The sequence below is a fragment of the Rutilus rutilus genome (assembly GCF_951802725.1).
Source record: "Rutilus rutilus genome assembly, chromosome: 10".
Classification (NCBI taxonomy): domain Eukaryota; kingdom Metazoa; phylum Chordata; class Actinopteri; order Cypriniformes; family Leuciscidae; genus Rutilus; species Rutilus rutilus.
The window spans coordinates 8,049,562-8,065,768 of NC_140215.1; the positions used below are offsets into that span (position 1 = coordinate 8,049,562).

Here is a 16,207-nt window from a genome sequence, read left to right on the forward strand (position 1 = left end):
TGGAATGATACAAAGAGTGAAATTTACTGAATATATCAGCCTGAACACTAGTCTAAATTTACATATAAACTAGAATGTTTGCTGGTGTGTTCTCTGAGGTTGTCAGCAGCTGTGTGTTCAGAAAAATATCTCTCTTTTCATTGGCATCCTTCCCTGAGACATTCATTCCCTCTGGTAAAAAAAAAAGGGTATCAGCAATTTCCAATCAACACCCTCCTAATAAATCTGCTTCATTCATTTATGATATGTTTATTCATTAGCTTGTGCACGCACTTTTGGCATGCTCACATTCAGAATTTAATGGTTGTGTCTCCCCTTAAGCTATAAGGTTTAGTCACATTTGATCTGCATCCCAGAGTCAATACGTGATGATCATTCCTTATGAGTTGCCTACAGTGCTAAAAAAGTTTACATCTTTACCTACTTTCTTGCAACAGTATGTAGGCTTTTGGTGATCCTTGTCTGTATAGATTAGAGTATTACAGTATATTGAGATACATTCATAGTTCTTACTATTTTAACCCACTTTCTCACATGGCGGGGTACAAAAACATCTTCCTCAGAGTGAAGTTTTCAGGTGAGCAGAGAAATACCAAAAGGTTTCATTGAATGGAGCTCAAGGGTGCCACCTGGTGTATCGGTGTTACAGCAGCAAACTGCATTCCTAAATGTAAACAAATGTTCTTGTAATTAATTGCTTGAAAAAGGGTGCTAGGACATTGTTTCTTATAAATATTTGAACTTTATTTCAATGATAGGGTGAATAGCACACTGCTGGAAACAGTATGTATGAATCAGACTTAGTGGAGAGCATTAGTTCATGACTAAGAGCCTTTCTAAAAGACAAGGGATCACTTTTTCCAGTCATTCCCAGCCACTTTCTCAGGGTATAGTAAAGTATTCTGTCTGGCCTTCTGGACTAGTTGCATGGCATGACACACATAATCAGGTGATTCCGTGACTGCCTTTTCCATTTTTAAAAGGATGATTTTAAACATTTTATCAAATACAGAATGAAAAAATATGAAGAATCAATACAAAATTCAGACTTTTAATTGTGCATATTTGAATTTGGAAAAATATGGCTTGAAAAAGACCGAATTACATTATCATGGGAAAAAGGAGAAGGGGAAAACATTTTAAAAGAAAGTTATTTTGTTGATGCATTTAGAAAAATAGCTATAATAATACATGTCTAACCTAATTAAAGAAATGTAAAATAAGCTCCTTATATTATTAACACACACACACACACACACATGCATGCATATCTATATGCGTTATTTATATAGTTTTTACCTTCTTTTTGCTTGTAGAGGATGAGTTGAGCTGTTCAGAGAACGGGCAGGTGTACACAAACAGAGACATCTGGAAACCTGAACCATGCAGGATCTGTGTTTGTGACAGCGGGACCATCTTGTGCGATGAGGTGCAATGTGATGAAGTGTCTAACTGTGGAAAGGTAGTAATCCCAGAAGGAGAGTGCTGTCCTGTTTGTGACACAACACATGACAGTGGCAATGGCAGACCAGGTGAGGATGAGCACCACAAAAACCCGAAAACAAATTCATTTAAAGAATTTTGAAATGTAAGAACAGATAAACAACAACTATCTTTTTCTTTTTTTTTTTCTTGTCAGCGGGCAGAGTTGCCAAGGTAACCTATATAGTTACACTCAGCACTGCCAATATTCAGTTATTTATTTAAAGTGTAAATATGCATAAAAAGTGACTTCCGGTGACACATTTTCACTATTCTTGATCTCAGGGTCAGAAAGGGGAGCCTGGAGATGTCCCACATGTATGTTTGAATGAACATTTACCTTACATTTGAAGATGAGGATGGATATATGTGTACAGTTTGTAAATAATAAAAAAATTCCATCTCGATTTCAGGTTATTGGAATAAGAGGTCGTCCTGGACCGATGGTGAGCTTTCCTCCATTTTACTTTTGTCCTGATCACTATAAAAAAAAAAAAAAGGATAAATCAAACAGATCCAATTATACAATTAAACATATAGTAAAATAAACCAGTGTTTTCATGCTTATGTCACAAATACAGCATCTAGTGGTTTACTTGCTATATGTTTTCTGATGTCTGGACACTAGATGGGGACAGAGCACAGCTCTGTGTATTTCCATAAGCTGGTTTGGTCTTTATTTGAACATATTTTTAAGTAATCATGTTGGTAAATCATGTTGAAACCTTCTACACTAACTATTCATAACTCATCTGATCATCTTACAGTCAAAACTTTATGTGTACGACTATGATAAGACCTTGCACAAACGAACGCAATTAGTGATAATGCTATAAAGACAGTTTTTATTTACCTTAATTATGTTTTTACTATTATTATTATTATTATATAGGGGCCTCCAGGAGCACCAGGATATAGAGGAGACAGCGGAGCGAAAGGTCGACCTGTAAGAAACTGCTAATTAATTTCGAAATGTGATTAAAGATGTGAAATATTGTGTAATATTATTGTAATGTTATGTGTTTTTAGCCTGATTTTAATGTCTCTTGTAGGGTCTCAGAGGTCCCCCAGGATATGATGGAGAGCCCGGTATTCCAGGACAGCCAGGAGAGCCAGGGCCCCCAGGACATACCCCAGGAGTGAGTGTTACCAGACTGATTAAGATCAAGCAACATCTAACAAAGTGTTACAGCAGTTACAGAATAAATAAGGCCTCATGTCCTCTGTTACTTAGGGTGAGTTGTCTTCTCATATGGCCGGGGGATTTGCTGACAAAACAGGAGCTCAGCATGCTATGATGCCTGGAGTTCGGGTAAGTGGAGATTCTGTAATTTAAACAAAACAACAAAAAATAATTATATCTAAGACCTCTTATATCATGACTGAGGTGCAAGGCACCTAACCCCCAATAACTCCACGGGAGTTACAGCAAAAATGGCTGCCCACTGCTCCGGATGTGTGTGTGTCCACGGTTTGTAGTGTGTGTGTGTGTGTGTTCACTAATCACTACTCCTAATGTGTATGACAAATTCTGAGTATGGGTTACCATACTTGGCCTTCATGTGTCACTCAAGTTACTTTGTTTTTCCATTTATTGACTGACACCTCTTCTATCCCCATGTTGAGAGAAATCAGACGCAGAGGTGTGCTGTAAACATGATGGTTATTTAGTTCTAGACTAAATGTGAGCATGCATTTACTCTTCTCACTTGCACGAAAACAGATTCAGTATTCCTCAAAATGAATAAAAACTGTGAAATGCAAACTCAGAATATTACACAAACCTGCAATAATAAACATGTTAAATAATATACTTGATGTATTTAATATCACTTTATTAACTAATGTCTTTGCTGCTGACCTTCGTTGATCCCATTAAACTATACTAATAAGCAAAATGACTTTAAATAAATATCACATCTGTGTACCTTTTTTTATCGCTGGAGTAAGATGCCCAGGTGAGAGAACGTAATGCAAAAAAAAGTAACATCACTTTCCATAAAAAGTAACCGAGTAACACAATTAGTTAAAAGCAATATTGTAACGCATTACTTTTAAAAGTAACTTTCCCCAACATGCATATAAGCCAATCAGAAGTGAGAAACATTACAAGAACTGTATCATACTTGATTTACTGCAAAGTTGAGTTCAAACGAGCAACCTAGAGTAGGACATAATGAGACCATTGTATCATTTGATTTGGGTGCTGTGTTGTGCCACACTGAACGTGCTGAAGCAGTCTGTGATTGTTCCAGTAACAAAGCTATTTTTCAATAGGGTGAGGCTGGAACAAGGGGACCACCTGGGCCAAATGGGTCACCAGTAAGTATTTATTTGATAAGAAATCTTTTTTTTTACACATATCTGGTCCAAAGAATATTACTTCCAGCAGTTGCATATTTCAAGTATATACAATTTCCTTTAGGGGTCAGCAGGACCACAAGGATCTCCAGGCGATGTAGGAGATCCAGGGTCAATGGTGAGGGAACATGATTAATTGTGTACTGTCTCTGAAGGCTTCATAATTTACCGGGGGAGTCTGTCCCACACTCTTTATTTAAGTGCAAACATCAACCAGGATAAACTCAAAAACTACTGGTTGTTTGCAAACTGCAGTCAATTTTCATGGCTCATTTACTAAAGGGAACCACAACTTTGGATATTCACATTCTCAAAGAATTTGTTGTAGTGGTTTTATACATGTAGGCTACTTATAATTCTTTTCCCACCATTTAGTGCTTTAATTTATCTTATCAAATTGTAACCTTTAGGAAAACGTATACTTACATCACAGAGCCAATTAGTGATTTGATACATGAATTATCAACATAAGCTGATGCACAGAAGTCAGCAGGAACTATACTTTGCAGATTATTGTTAACTAAAGTGACTTAATAGATAGTTTTGTATTATTTAAGAATTAAATATACAACAAAACTCTGAGGGCGTGCACCAGTTTTTGAGCATGAGATCATGAGAATGACAATATAGCTGAATTACCCCCATCAGTGCTGCAGATTCATCCTTTATAAATTCCAAAATTATATTGTTTAAGCCTCCTTACAAAAGTGATTCTGGTGTTAATGCATTGTTTATTTACTAAAAGAGCACTTAATCTGTAAAATGCATCATTGTTTTTTATGTTTTAATCAACTTTTGGTAATTACTCTCTTCACTGTGTAGGGTGGCACTGGCCAGAGAGGGCCAGAGGGTCCTCCAGGGAAGCCTGGTGAAGATGTGAGTACTCTATGCCATCATCATGGGCATCCTCACAACAATGTGGAAAAAAGTAAAGAGGATCTGAAATGGAATTTTCTGTTGTCATAGGGAGATCCAGGGACTCCAGGAAGTGCAGGAGAAATGGGATTTCCTGGATCTGCGGTAATATTTGGCATTCTTCACTAGCAGCTTTTATCATTGCATGGTGGTTGCATTTACATGTATGTTTAAATAACTTTTGTGTTCAGGGAGCAAGAGGATTTCCAGGGACACCGGGTCCTCCAGGCTTAAAGGGTCACAGAGTGAGTAAATTCTTAATCTCTAGGCCCCATTTAAGATTGCATACGGTGGGGTCCAAAATTCTGACTTTATATTGAAAGGTTACACTTTATTTAGCAGTATGTGTACTTACAGTGTAATTACATTGTAGTTACCACAAAAAAAAGTACTGCTAATATAAGGTAACTACATGGGTTAAGGTTAGGTTTAGGAATAGGAATAGGTTCAGGTTTAGTACCTACCCAGTTATTGTAGTTCAGGGGTGTCAAACTCAGTTCCTGGAGGGCCACAGCCCTGCTGAGTTTAGCTCCAACCCTAATTAAACACACCTGATCAGCTAATCAAGTCCTTCAGGCTTATTTGAAAACTGCAGGTGTGTGTGTGTGTTGAAGCAGGGTTGGAACAAAATTCTGTAGGGCTGTGGCCCTCCAGGAACTGAGTTTGACACCTGTGTTGTAGTTGCTATAATAAGGACATAGTATGTACATGCGGAACAGGACTGTAAAAATAAAGTGCTTCCCTACAGGTCACTAATCAAATAAGCTAATGTGTGACATTGACCAGGTGAACTTATTTTGTATTAAATTAGAAAAGAATAGTCACACTTTAGTTTAGGGTCCAATTCTCACTATTAACTAACTATTAACTACGGATTTTGCCTCAATAAACTCCTAATTACTGCTTATTAATAGTTAGTAAGGTAATCGTTAAGTTTAGGTATTGGGTAGGATTTAGGAATGTAGAGTATGGTCATGCAGAATAAGGCATTGATATGTGCTTTATAAGTACTAATAAACAAACAATATCCTAGTAATATGCATGCTAATAAGCAAGTTAACAGTGAGAATGGGACCCTAGACTAAAGTGTTACCAAAAGAATACAAAGTAGAAGCATTGATTTATATGCTCTTTCAAAATAATATACCACTTTTGTCAAGTGCTAGAATCTCATTCTCTTGGTCTGTAGAACTTTTATTGAGTTTGCTTAAATTATCAAAACATCATTATTTTGGAATTACTTACAGATCATCCATCAGGCCATCAGTTTTGTCTTGAATGCTCACGCCACATGAAACACCTGCAAGCCAGACAGTCAGATTTTACACACAGAATGTTAAAAAAAACTAAATCATGTCTGTAATTGCAGCTTATTTTGCACAAGCACCAACCAATTATTGTTCACTTGGTTGAGAAAAAAAAATACTTTGCAGAATGTACAAAGAATGATTTTCAAGTTACCAGTTCAAAATTGTATTCCTGTTGTTTATTTTAAGTTTGTAGATGGAGTGTACCAAAAAATAATCATGTTATTTCCTTTCATAATTCAGGGGCACCAAGGCCCACTTGGTCTTAAAGGAGAACGTGGAGCTGTGGGATCAAAGGTTCAGTTTTTGCAAATATAAAATTAATTTCATTATGAAGTAGCCACTCACTTAGCTTTTAAAACCTCAGACTGTATTTGAGTACTTCACATTGTCTATCCATATACACACACATATTAAATGTGATTGTCTTAACCATTTCATGTTTCTAAGTACATTCACCATATATTATATTATTTATTATTATTTTAGGGTGAATCTGGTGGACCCGGTGCAATGGGTGCCCCTGGTCCTATGGTAAGAAGACTGCAACACAATACAATACAAACTTCAGTTAAACAAAAATCATTATTGATGTGAATCCAGTAAATAAAAACAGACGTTCTTCATTCTTACATTGCCACAAATGTTTCTAGCCTTATTTCCAATCAAAGTAAAATGGCCTATTGTTAAATGCAGGGTCCCAGGGGAATGTCAGGAGAAAGAGGACGTCCAGGCCCTAGTGGCACACCGGTGAGGGCAAAAACATTCTTGATGTTGTGATAACATTCTTCAGATGACTTAAGTCAGAGCAGTATTGGTTTCCTTATTATTCTTAACACTATTAGTTATCTTTTTCTTTTCTATTTCAGGGTATGCGTGGTGCTCAAGGAAATGTTGGAAAACCAGGTCCAATGGTAAAACATTTTAATCAACAAAAATATAAAGTGTGAACTGCAAACCTAATGATGCTAATTTCTAACTGTTTAATTGTTTTAAGGGTCCTTTGGGAATTAATGGTGCCCCAGGGTATCCCGGAACTCCAGGCATGAAGGTTGGCAATGAGACTCTATACATGTGTTTTTTTTAAATACTTTATGAAGTATATATGTAGCTACCAATGATTCCTTTATATATTTCAATAAATTGTAATAGTTCAGCTGAACATTAAAACGTTGGTAAATCTGGTATTATAAAGGAATATAATTGCTTTGCAGGGTCAACCAGGACCTACAGGTGTGAGGGGACCAGAGGGACCACAGGGACAGAGAGGAGAGACAGGACATCAAGGCAGATCTGGACCAACTGGACTACAAGTATGTTTGTGATACTCATTTTGTACACCAGTACATGATCGCAAATCCTTTTATTTATTTTATTTATTTATCTATTTTTGTTAATCTGTAATGCAAATTAAACATGATTCTGAATTTTTCAGGGGCCTATGGGCACTGACGGTGGTCCAGGTTCCAAAGGGCCAGTGGTATGTTATGATTTGAACTGTTAAAATATGATGCATTTCGAATGCAGATATTGGGAACTGACAAAATATTATTTTCTCCAGGGAGTTGCTGGTCCTCAGGGTCCTGTTGGTCTGCTTGGTCCAAATGGTCCACCAGGACCTCAGGGAAGCACTGGACAGCCTGGGATCAAAGGTCAAGGGGTAAGGCATTCTTCATTCACATTGTGGAATGTTTCTTTTATGGACTGAAGATTTGTTGTGTTCATATTACATAAATCATATTTGGGTGATTCTATAATTGCAGGTACATTTGGTGACATTTTTTTTTTATTATTATTTTTTTTTAATTATTTTAATAATCTGTTACTCATTGTTATGGATCACAGGCTATAATATAATATTTTCTTATATAGTTGAAAATCATGATTTCTTGTTGTCCGAATTAGTCTGTGTATTTTTCCATCATGTATCATTGTGTAATCAAAATGTTTCATTTCATTGTTTTATTTTATTTATTAATTTTATTTATAAAAGCCCTAAATTTAGTATTTTTTCTAATTCTACAACATTAAATTGTTTTAAAATAACTTGTATCTTGTGTGTCCATAAATCTTGCGTCCATTCTGTTACCGTACCATACTTTGCCTTTAAATTGGTGGAATTATCTCCCACAACTATATAAGATACAGGAAATTATGTCACTTTCCCTCACTGATAATATCTGAAGCACTGAAAGGTATGTGTCCTCTCTCTGAGAAAATATTTTACACCAAGAGTTATTTTGTAAAACGTCAAAATTCTTACCACAATATCAAAAGGAAACCAGAATGTTTCACTGATCACACAGTGGGTTGTTTAAAAGCCTTCTAATCCTGATTTCATTAGTGCCATGTGCTTTTAGCATTTATGCTAGCAATAGGAGATTTTGGTTAAAAAGTTTAAAATTACCAAGGTAGAGTAACGTTTTTTTGTGTGTGTTTTTTTTGTTTTTTGTTAAAAGTAAAAGAAGGAATTAACTTGGGTTTGGCAAGCACTGCATTATTAAAATTGAATATGTTTTCAATAAGATGGAAATAATTTTTTACCTTAACTTTTTGAAATGCAAAATGTATCTCTACTATAGATTCTATCTCCAATTATACATTTTATCTCCAATTATAGAATCACTCCATCATATGTACTATTTGTGCCCTAAAATGTCTCTGGAAACTAATGATTTAAAAACTGATCTCCAATCAGCCTTTTGTTTTGTTTTGTGTTTAGGGAGATGTAGGTGTTCCTGGATTTAAAGGAGAGGCTGGACCTAAAGGAGAACCTGTAAGTTTTGGTTGATGATAGTGTAAACCTATATAATGGTTTCCCCAAATATTTTCAAGTTAATGGTGAAGTATATGCAATTTGTGCACCACCTCATCAAATGCATTACAAAACTTTTCTAACTAATAAAAAACTAGGTAGACTATTTTTTTTTAAGACACAAATTACCTTTGTCATAGGGTCCACCAGGATCACAGGGAGTAATTGGACCCCAGGGAGAGGAAGGAAAACGTGGAACCAGAGGAGATCCTGGTTCTGTTGGCCCTCTTGGACCTGTTGGCGAGAGAGTGAGTCTAGTTTTACTTTTATTGCCTATGCTATATGCTATAACTGACGTGAATGTAACTGCAAAACCAACTCTGTTTTCATGGGTTTTTTATTGTCTAATTTAGGGGGCACCTGGAAACCGAGGCTTCCCTGGTCAAGATGGCTTACAGGGTCCAAAGGTAATTAGAGACTATTAACTAGTTGAATATAATTGGCTGAATAATGAAATAATCCTTTTGTTTATACTCATCTAAGGGTGCACAAGGTGACCGTGGAATTACAGGAACCTCTGGCCCTAAAGGCTCCACTGGAGATCCAGGGAGAACAGGTGAACCAGGTCTACCAGGCGCAAGAGTAAGTTAAATTTGTAATGCGAGGTATCTTTATAATAGAAAAGGGCAGAATGCAATAACTCCTCCTTCAAATACAGCTCTAATTAGTTTTTTGCATCCTCTTTCTCTCAGGGTTTGACGGGGACACCTGGAGTTCAGGGTGCCGAAGGAAAGCCAGGACCACTGGTACATTTATCTGATGTTTTCCATTCATAGCTGGAATTAAATATCCACATTTTTAACAGCAAATAAAGAAATATTTCCATTCACCTTTCTAAAGGGTGGTCCAGGTGAGGATGGGCGGCCAGGGCCTGCAGGGTCAACTGGAACAAGAGGCCCTCCCGGAACTATGGGACCAATAGGCCCAAAGGGTTTTAGCGTGAGTAGAATTTTCATTAATTTATTAATATATTGCTTATATGTTCAAAACTTATCATTTTAACAATATTTTAGGGGGATCCAGGAAAGGCAGGTGAGCAGGGATCTGCTGGAGTTCCTGGGCAGAGGGTGAGTAACAGCAGTTGCTCGCAGTAATCACTGTTGTAATTATATAAAGCAAGAATTACTATTACTATTGCTCATACATAGTTAATAGTAAAAAAAAAAAAAAAAAAAAAAAACCTTAAAGCATTAAACACGAGCGCATGACTTTGCTACAGACATTCTGGAGAAACATTTTGTACCTTCCAGACAATACAACCATACAGAATTACTTTTGGCTTTGCAACACCCAAGTCAACTGCATAGCAACATGGCAAAAAAAAAAATGCATTCAAAAAAGTCTCACAACATCCAAGCAACTACATTGCGATGCCCTGGTCGTAGCAGCTCTGTAACATAATGGCAGCTATTTTTTATGGCCAAGCGCCACTAATATTTTAACATTCTCAAAATATACATCTTCCCTTCAACTTTGACTTTTTCGTAGGGCCTACCTGGGAAAGATGGAGAAGTAGGCCCGGCTGGTCCACCAGGTCCACATGTAAGTGTGCTATTTTGTCTCTTTATTATATTTTCAGTTAGAAAGTACAATTAGAGTCCAATCTATTTTTTTTTAATGATTTTCAGGGTACAGCAGGTGAGAGAGGCGAACAGGGACCTCCCGGAATGCATGGTTTCCAGGTGCTTGATCAATGACTATTTAATCATTCAAAATGATTATTTTCTTTCTTGTTATTTAGCTCTTTTATAATATCTCCTTACTTGTTTCTCAGGGTTTGCCGGGCCCAGCAGGTGCTCCTGGAGAGGGAGGAAAACCTGGTGATCAGGTACAGTTAGTTCAACACATATCAAATGACAAATTCTTTGGAAAAAATATGACAAAAAAGGGACAAATAGCATAAAATTGTGCTAATTACCTCTTTCTCTTTTCAAGGGCATCCCTGGGGAGCTCGGCCCTGTAGGCCAAATTGGGCCAAGGGTAAGTTCTAGTTTTACCTGTCACTTCTGTAAACGCACGTTTTTGATGTCAAGACATGTATTTAATGGTCAGTCTATGCATTTAACAGGGTGAACGTGGAATTCCAGGAGAGAGAGGAGAGCTGGGATCTGCTGGTCTGCCTGGAGCCAAAGGTATCCCAGGAGCACCTGGCCCTGATGGTCCAAAGGTAGAACTAAATGCTGTTTAAGTGTTTATTGTCAGTAATGAGACTTTATTTGTTTCAATTATTTCACAATAATATGGCCCAAAGATTTCAGTGGGAAGTGTTTGTTTTAACAATCTAATGGATGAGTCAAAATTATTTTCTGTGGTGATCAGCAACATCCCCGATTGTTGATGGATCTTAACTTACTGTATATTGAAAAGTTACAGAATATACCTTTAGAAATAAGCACATTTCATTTGTTTTACTATGCAGGTGAACTTATAATCCTGACAGATAATATTTTTTATTAATGCTTTAAAATGTTCATTCTATTGAATTTTTTGTAGGGTAGCCCTGGGCCTACTGGTACGTTGGGTGATCCAGGCCCTCCTGGTCTGCAGGGAATGCCAGGTGAAAGAGGGATCTCTGGCCCACCTGGTCCAAAAGGAGACAGAGTGAGTAGTAATGCAATTGGATTTACAGTATGTACATAGATATTTGCACAGTGTTTTTTTTTTTTAAATTAACCTCTTCCCACACATTTAGGGCGCTATTGGAGAGAAAGGATCAGAGGGAACTCCAGGAAGTGACGGTGCAAGGGTAATTACCATCGAGCATTATCCCATTTTTAAAACATCTTAATTATTCTCAGCTGATGGGTTGTAAATCATTCTGATAGTGCCATGGACAAACAATAAAAATGAAATGAAATGAATAAATGAATTAGCTATGATAATAGCCAAATTTGACTATTCTTATTTAGATGTAATTTTGATTATTTCTCTTCAGCAAAACTAGTTGACAACCACTGCTTTAATTGATCTCTCTGTGATTTTCAGTGAATTATATTTGAAAGGAACATTTCAAGACAAAAATTGAGAGAAAGCATAAGCCTCAGTAGGAAGCTAAACAAAATTTCAACAGAGAATGACCTGTACAAGACTTGTTCAAGCAGGCCCGATCACAGATGCACACACAAAAAAGATTCTTTATTACTCATGCTTGATATGCATGAAAGGATAATCTCATACTGACATTTTGCCTTTCTCATGTAGGGCTTGACAGGCCCAGTTGGCCCCTCAGGACCGGCTGGTCCAAGTGGTGAAAAGGTACATAGCATCATATTATTGTCTATATTTTAATGCAATATTTTTTTCTTTTAAGGACCACTTAATTCTAACAAAGTATCTTAACAGGGAGAACCAGGCCCTAAGGGACCACCTGGACCTCATGGATCAAGAGCAATGCCAGTGAGTTGATATTTGACACTCAAATACAGAAGGCAACAATGTTTCAAATTAGCTGAATATTTTGATTTATTAACAAATATTTGTGATAATACCAAGGGATCCCGTGGTGAACCTGGGCCAATAGGTGCTGTAGGCTTTGTTGGACCACCTGTAAGTAGAAATTTTGAAATCTAACAGAAAACTCATGATAGTTTGATATTATATGCACTAAGCTTTTTTCAGTTAAGTGAGTAAACCGGTTCTGAACATGGTACACTTTCAAAACAACAGGGTATTGATGGTCAGCCTGGTGCGAAAGGACCACCAGGGGAGCCTGGACAAAAGGGTGATGCTGGATCTCCTGGCCCTCAAGGGTTGTCTGGTCCTCCAGGACCACAGGTGATCAAATACTTGCATAAAAGTTATTTTTTTATAAGATGCTATGAAGATGCTAGTAAATTAATAATCTCCCTCTAATATGTGTGACTACAGGGTAAATTTGGTGTGGCTGGACCGAAGGGTGGTAGAGGAACACAGGGCGCACCTGTAAGTGTAGCTGTAATAACAATTACTTTATAATGGATTTTGAATGACTAGTCAGTTAACATACATCATACCTTTTAGGGCCCAACAGGTTTCCCTGGATCAGCTGGAAGAGTTGGCCCACCTGGTCCAACGGTATGTTGCATGGACTACAGAAGTGTACAATTACAAATCAGAAAATAAGAAAACTCGAAACATTTTTCAAACCCTTAAGTATTTGTTTTTTAGGGTCCTCTTGGTGAGCCAGGTCCACTTGGTCTTCCTGGAAAAGAGGGTCCTCCTGGTCTTCGAGGAGACCATGGACCCCCAGGACGCCAGGGAGAGAGAGGTCCCCCTGGGCCTGCTGGAGGCCCTGGAGACAAAGGAGATTCTGGAGAAGATGGACCACCAGTAAGGGCACCAGTCGTTTTTCTACTAAAATACTAAATGTAAAAACAAGAACCAGAATCTTAACGGTTATTTCCATTAGGGACCTGATGGTCCACCAGGTCCTGCTGGAACAACGGGGCAACGAGGAATTGTAGGCCTTCCTGGTCAAAGAGGAGAACGTGGAATGCCGGGACTCCCTGGACCAGCTGTTAGTATCCATTAAAAACATTCTGCATTATTAAAGAAAATGGCTAGTTGTTACATGCTAAAATATTAAATAAATATTGAATAGAAATTGAGTTTTGCCTCAGGTAATAGTTCTCAATGGTGTACATATTAAATGACATCTGAGATAACTTCATTTTTATAAGACCTCCTCTAATCTGCTTGCTCGCGACTGACTCATGTAGGGTCCTCCAGGAAAACAGGGCACATCAGGAGCCCCAGGAGACAAAGGACCTTCTGGCCCAGTTGGGGTGCCTGGCGCTAATGGACCTCGGGGGGATCCTGGACCCGATGTAAAATAAATTTTATATAATGGTTACATAAATATACCACTTATTTAATACAATGCTAATGCAAATTTTGATCATTAGGGACCCGCTGGATCTGATGGCCCACCAGGAAAGGAAGGTGTCATAGGAGCCCAGGTGAGACCCAAAAACATTAAATGACCCACGTCTGAATCTTTAATTCAAGTTGTTTGAGCAAATCTTACAGAGTTGCTTAATTTTTAAAGGGTGATCGAGGAGATCCAGGCCCAGAGGGTTTGATTGGATCTGTAGGACAACCTGGTTCCCCCGGTCCTGTTGGTGCATCTGGAGGCATTGGAAAGAGAGGAGAGCCTGTAGGTCTCATAATTTCTTTATATTTAATTTATACTATAATGACATCTCTAAAGCATTTTTGGCTTACGTTTTTTTTCACACTGTCTTATCAGGGTTCAAAAGGGCCCTCTGGCCCTCCAGGTCCTGCTGGAAAACGAGGACTCATAGTAAGAAATCTATTAAATAACACAATATGACATAATTAGAAAGGCTTTATTAACCATGAAGTTGCTGATAAAAAAAAAACACCACAACCGCTCCTTAATTTCCAACTATCTATTTAAGGGACCGCAAGGACCAAGAGGAGATAAGGGAGATCTGGGTGACCATGGAGAAAGAGGACAGAAGGGTCACAGAGGATTTGCAGGCTTACAAGGTCTTCCTGGACCACCTGTAAGTTATAACAAAGAGAAAGGTTTTTCAAAGTGTGCATCATCTGTACCCAGTCTATAAATAATTGAATATATAATATCAAGCAATATAAAGGTTTCTTTTCCCATTATAACCTTTTACATTTACTTTATTTTTAGGGCACAACTGGAGAACAAGGAGCCCCAGGCATTGTTGGTCCAAGCGGACCAAGGGTATGTGATCAACTTGTTTAATGTGAGTGATTTACAACTAGTCAAAAGGTGATTGATGTCAGTGAAATAATTTGTCTCACAGGGACCTCCCGGGCCCTCTGGGCCACCTGGAAAGGAAGGGTACGTTGGACAGCCTGGACCTATGGGACCTCCTGGTTCAAGAGGGACTGGTGGTGATATTGGACCAGAGGCAAGTGAAACTTTCATGGCATCTCACATAGTATTACAACTTAGATGCCCACTTATTTTTGTCATCATCCTTAGGGACCTCCTGGAGAACCTGGCCCACCTGGCCTTCCCGGATCTCCTGGACCTCCCACTGCAGCTATGGAAGATTTTTTTGGTGGGCCTCAAGATTATGATGCTGATGCTGGTCCTCCTCCACCGGAGTTCAGTGAGGATGAGGCTCTTCCCAAGAGTAACTCTACAGGCATGTTCCAAGCTGATCCTGGAGTTCAGGCTACTTTGAAGGCTCTGAGCAGCCAGATCGATAGCATGCGAAGCCCTGACGGTAGTAGAAAGCATCCTGCCAGAACTTGTGAGGACTTGAGACAATGCTACCCTCAAAAAAAGAGTGGTAAGTTAATAGTATTGCACAGGCATGTAATTCATTATAACCAACTGTGTGAAGTAGGCCACTGACTTGGTAAACTCTCAGTGGCCTACACATACCAACTGAGGCTCATTAGAAATGCGGGCCTGTTATTTATTGGGTATTAATTGAGTTCATATTCAGTGTTTCTTAAAAAGTTTACAAATACATAAAGCACACATACATACAGACACACATATTGGGTTTCCATTTTATGGGGACTTTCCATAGAAATAATGATTTTTATACTGTACAAACTGTACATTCAGTCCCCTAAATTATGGATTTTAACAACTTGATCTAATGAATATTTGTGTGTATTTCAATTTTTTTTTTTAAGTGGTTAGCTTTGGGGATAGGCTTAATGTATTTGTAAAAAATTGAAGGAACTCTTAATACTAATGCAATTAATATCTCATAAAGGTTGGTTTAAAGCACTTAAAGTCCCCCTGTGGTGCAAATCAAGCACGTTGTTGTTTATGTCTACCTGGTGTTTTTAATATGCTTTAAGACAAACCATGTGCAAATTCATAAGTCAACACCATTGCTGAGTATTTTCTCTTTAAAACTGCAGTGATCTAAAGATAGTCTCAAAAACGTGGTTTGAAATCGCTGGTGTTTCTACCTAACCCATCACATCAACGTGGGGATGGGCTTTAGCATATCATTACTATGCTGTGAAGCAGGGTAGTCTCAAGAGAAGCCAGGTTATCCCGGTATTTTTTCTGTTAATATGAAAAATCGGGTAGATTTAGCAATATAGCGGGTGTATGATGTATATTACGATGTTATGATGAACTATATGCCTTTATATCTCTAAGTTGTTCAAAGCGTTTCTAAGGATGCTGATTTTTAGAAGGCAGCTGTCTGACTCTGAGATGACAAACGGAAACATGGTTTGTGTAACGTTAGCAACATTATTAGCGGTTTGATAACAGTCAAGCAAAAGGCTAATTATATTAATTACCGTTATGTGTCCGACGTTGTAAAGAGCTATAACATTGTGCAGCGTTTACTTCAGTAAAGTTGGCTGAGTG

At 37.9% G+C, this 16,207-nt stretch overlaps 1 protein-coding gene across 1 annotated transcript in view; it reads left to right on the forward strand.

Annotated features, from left to right (window-relative positions):
• Positions 1–16,207, forward strand: part of col5a2a (collagen, type V, alpha 2a) — a 32,072-nt gene that overhangs the window by 12,657 nt on the left and 3,208 nt on the right. The window contains exons 2-51 of the mRNA XM_084422252.1: positions 1,317–1,532; positions 1,640–1,656; positions 1,768–1,800; positions 1,896–1,928; positions 2,375–2,428; positions 2,535–2,621; positions 2,717–2,794; positions 3,760–3,804; positions 3,908–3,961; positions 4,666–4,719; positions 4,810–4,863; positions 4,950–5,003; positions 6,309–6,362; positions 6,555–6,599; positions 6,762–6,815; positions 6,935–6,979; positions 7,063–7,116; positions 7,280–7,378; positions 7,501–7,545; positions 7,627–7,725; positions 8,788–8,841; positions 9,021–9,128; positions 9,234–9,287; positions 9,364–9,462; positions 9,573–9,626; positions 9,721–9,819; positions 9,894–9,947; positions 10,369–10,422; positions 10,509–10,562; positions 10,655–10,708; positions 10,816–10,860; positions 10,949–11,047; positions 11,374–11,481; positions 11,573–11,626; positions 12,082–12,135; positions 12,223–12,276; positions 12,373–12,426; positions 12,547–12,654; positions 12,748–12,801; positions 12,880–12,933; positions 13,027–13,188; positions 13,268–13,375; positions 13,578–13,685; positions 13,764–13,817; positions 13,907–14,014; positions 14,108–14,161; positions 14,280–14,387; positions 14,525–14,578; positions 14,661–14,768; positions 14,843–15,155. Coding sequence (XP_084278378.1) covers positions 1,317–1,532; positions 1,640–1,656; positions 1,768–1,800; positions 1,896–1,928; positions 2,375–2,428; positions 2,535–2,621; positions 2,717–2,794; positions 3,760–3,804; positions 3,908–3,961; positions 4,666–4,719; positions 4,810–4,863; positions 4,950–5,003; positions 6,309–6,362; positions 6,555–6,599; positions 6,762–6,815; positions 6,935–6,979; positions 7,063–7,116; positions 7,280–7,378; positions 7,501–7,545; positions 7,627–7,725; positions 8,788–8,841; positions 9,021–9,128; positions 9,234–9,287; positions 9,364–9,462; positions 9,573–9,626; positions 9,721–9,819; positions 9,894–9,947; positions 10,369–10,422; positions 10,509–10,562; positions 10,655–10,708; positions 10,816–10,860; positions 10,949–11,047; positions 11,374–11,481; positions 11,573–11,626; positions 12,082–12,135; positions 12,223–12,276; positions 12,373–12,426; positions 12,547–12,654; positions 12,748–12,801; positions 12,880–12,933; positions 13,027–13,188; positions 13,268–13,375; positions 13,578–13,685; positions 13,764–13,817; positions 13,907–14,014; positions 14,108–14,161; positions 14,280–14,387; positions 14,525–14,578; positions 14,661–14,768; positions 14,843–15,155 — 3,819 coding nt within the window. The remainder of the gene's footprint in view (positions 1–1,316; positions 1,533–1,639; positions 1,657–1,767; positions 1,801–1,895; positions 1,929–2,374; positions 2,429–2,534; positions 2,622–2,716; positions 2,795–3,759; positions 3,805–3,907; positions 3,962–4,665; positions 4,720–4,809; positions 4,864–4,949; positions 5,004–6,308; positions 6,363–6,554; positions 6,600–6,761; positions 6,816–6,934; positions 6,980–7,062; positions 7,117–7,279; positions 7,379–7,500; positions 7,546–7,626; positions 7,726–8,787; positions 8,842–9,020; positions 9,129–9,233; positions 9,288–9,363; positions 9,463–9,572; positions 9,627–9,720; positions 9,820–9,893; positions 9,948–10,368; positions 10,423–10,508; positions 10,563–10,654; positions 10,709–10,815; positions 10,861–10,948; positions 11,048–11,373; positions 11,482–11,572; positions 11,627–12,081; positions 12,136–12,222; positions 12,277–12,372; positions 12,427–12,546; positions 12,655–12,747; positions 12,802–12,879; positions 12,934–13,026; positions 13,189–13,267; positions 13,376–13,577; positions 13,686–13,763; positions 13,818–13,906; positions 14,015–14,107; positions 14,162–14,279; positions 14,388–14,524; positions 14,579–14,660; positions 14,769–14,842; positions 15,156–16,207) is intronic.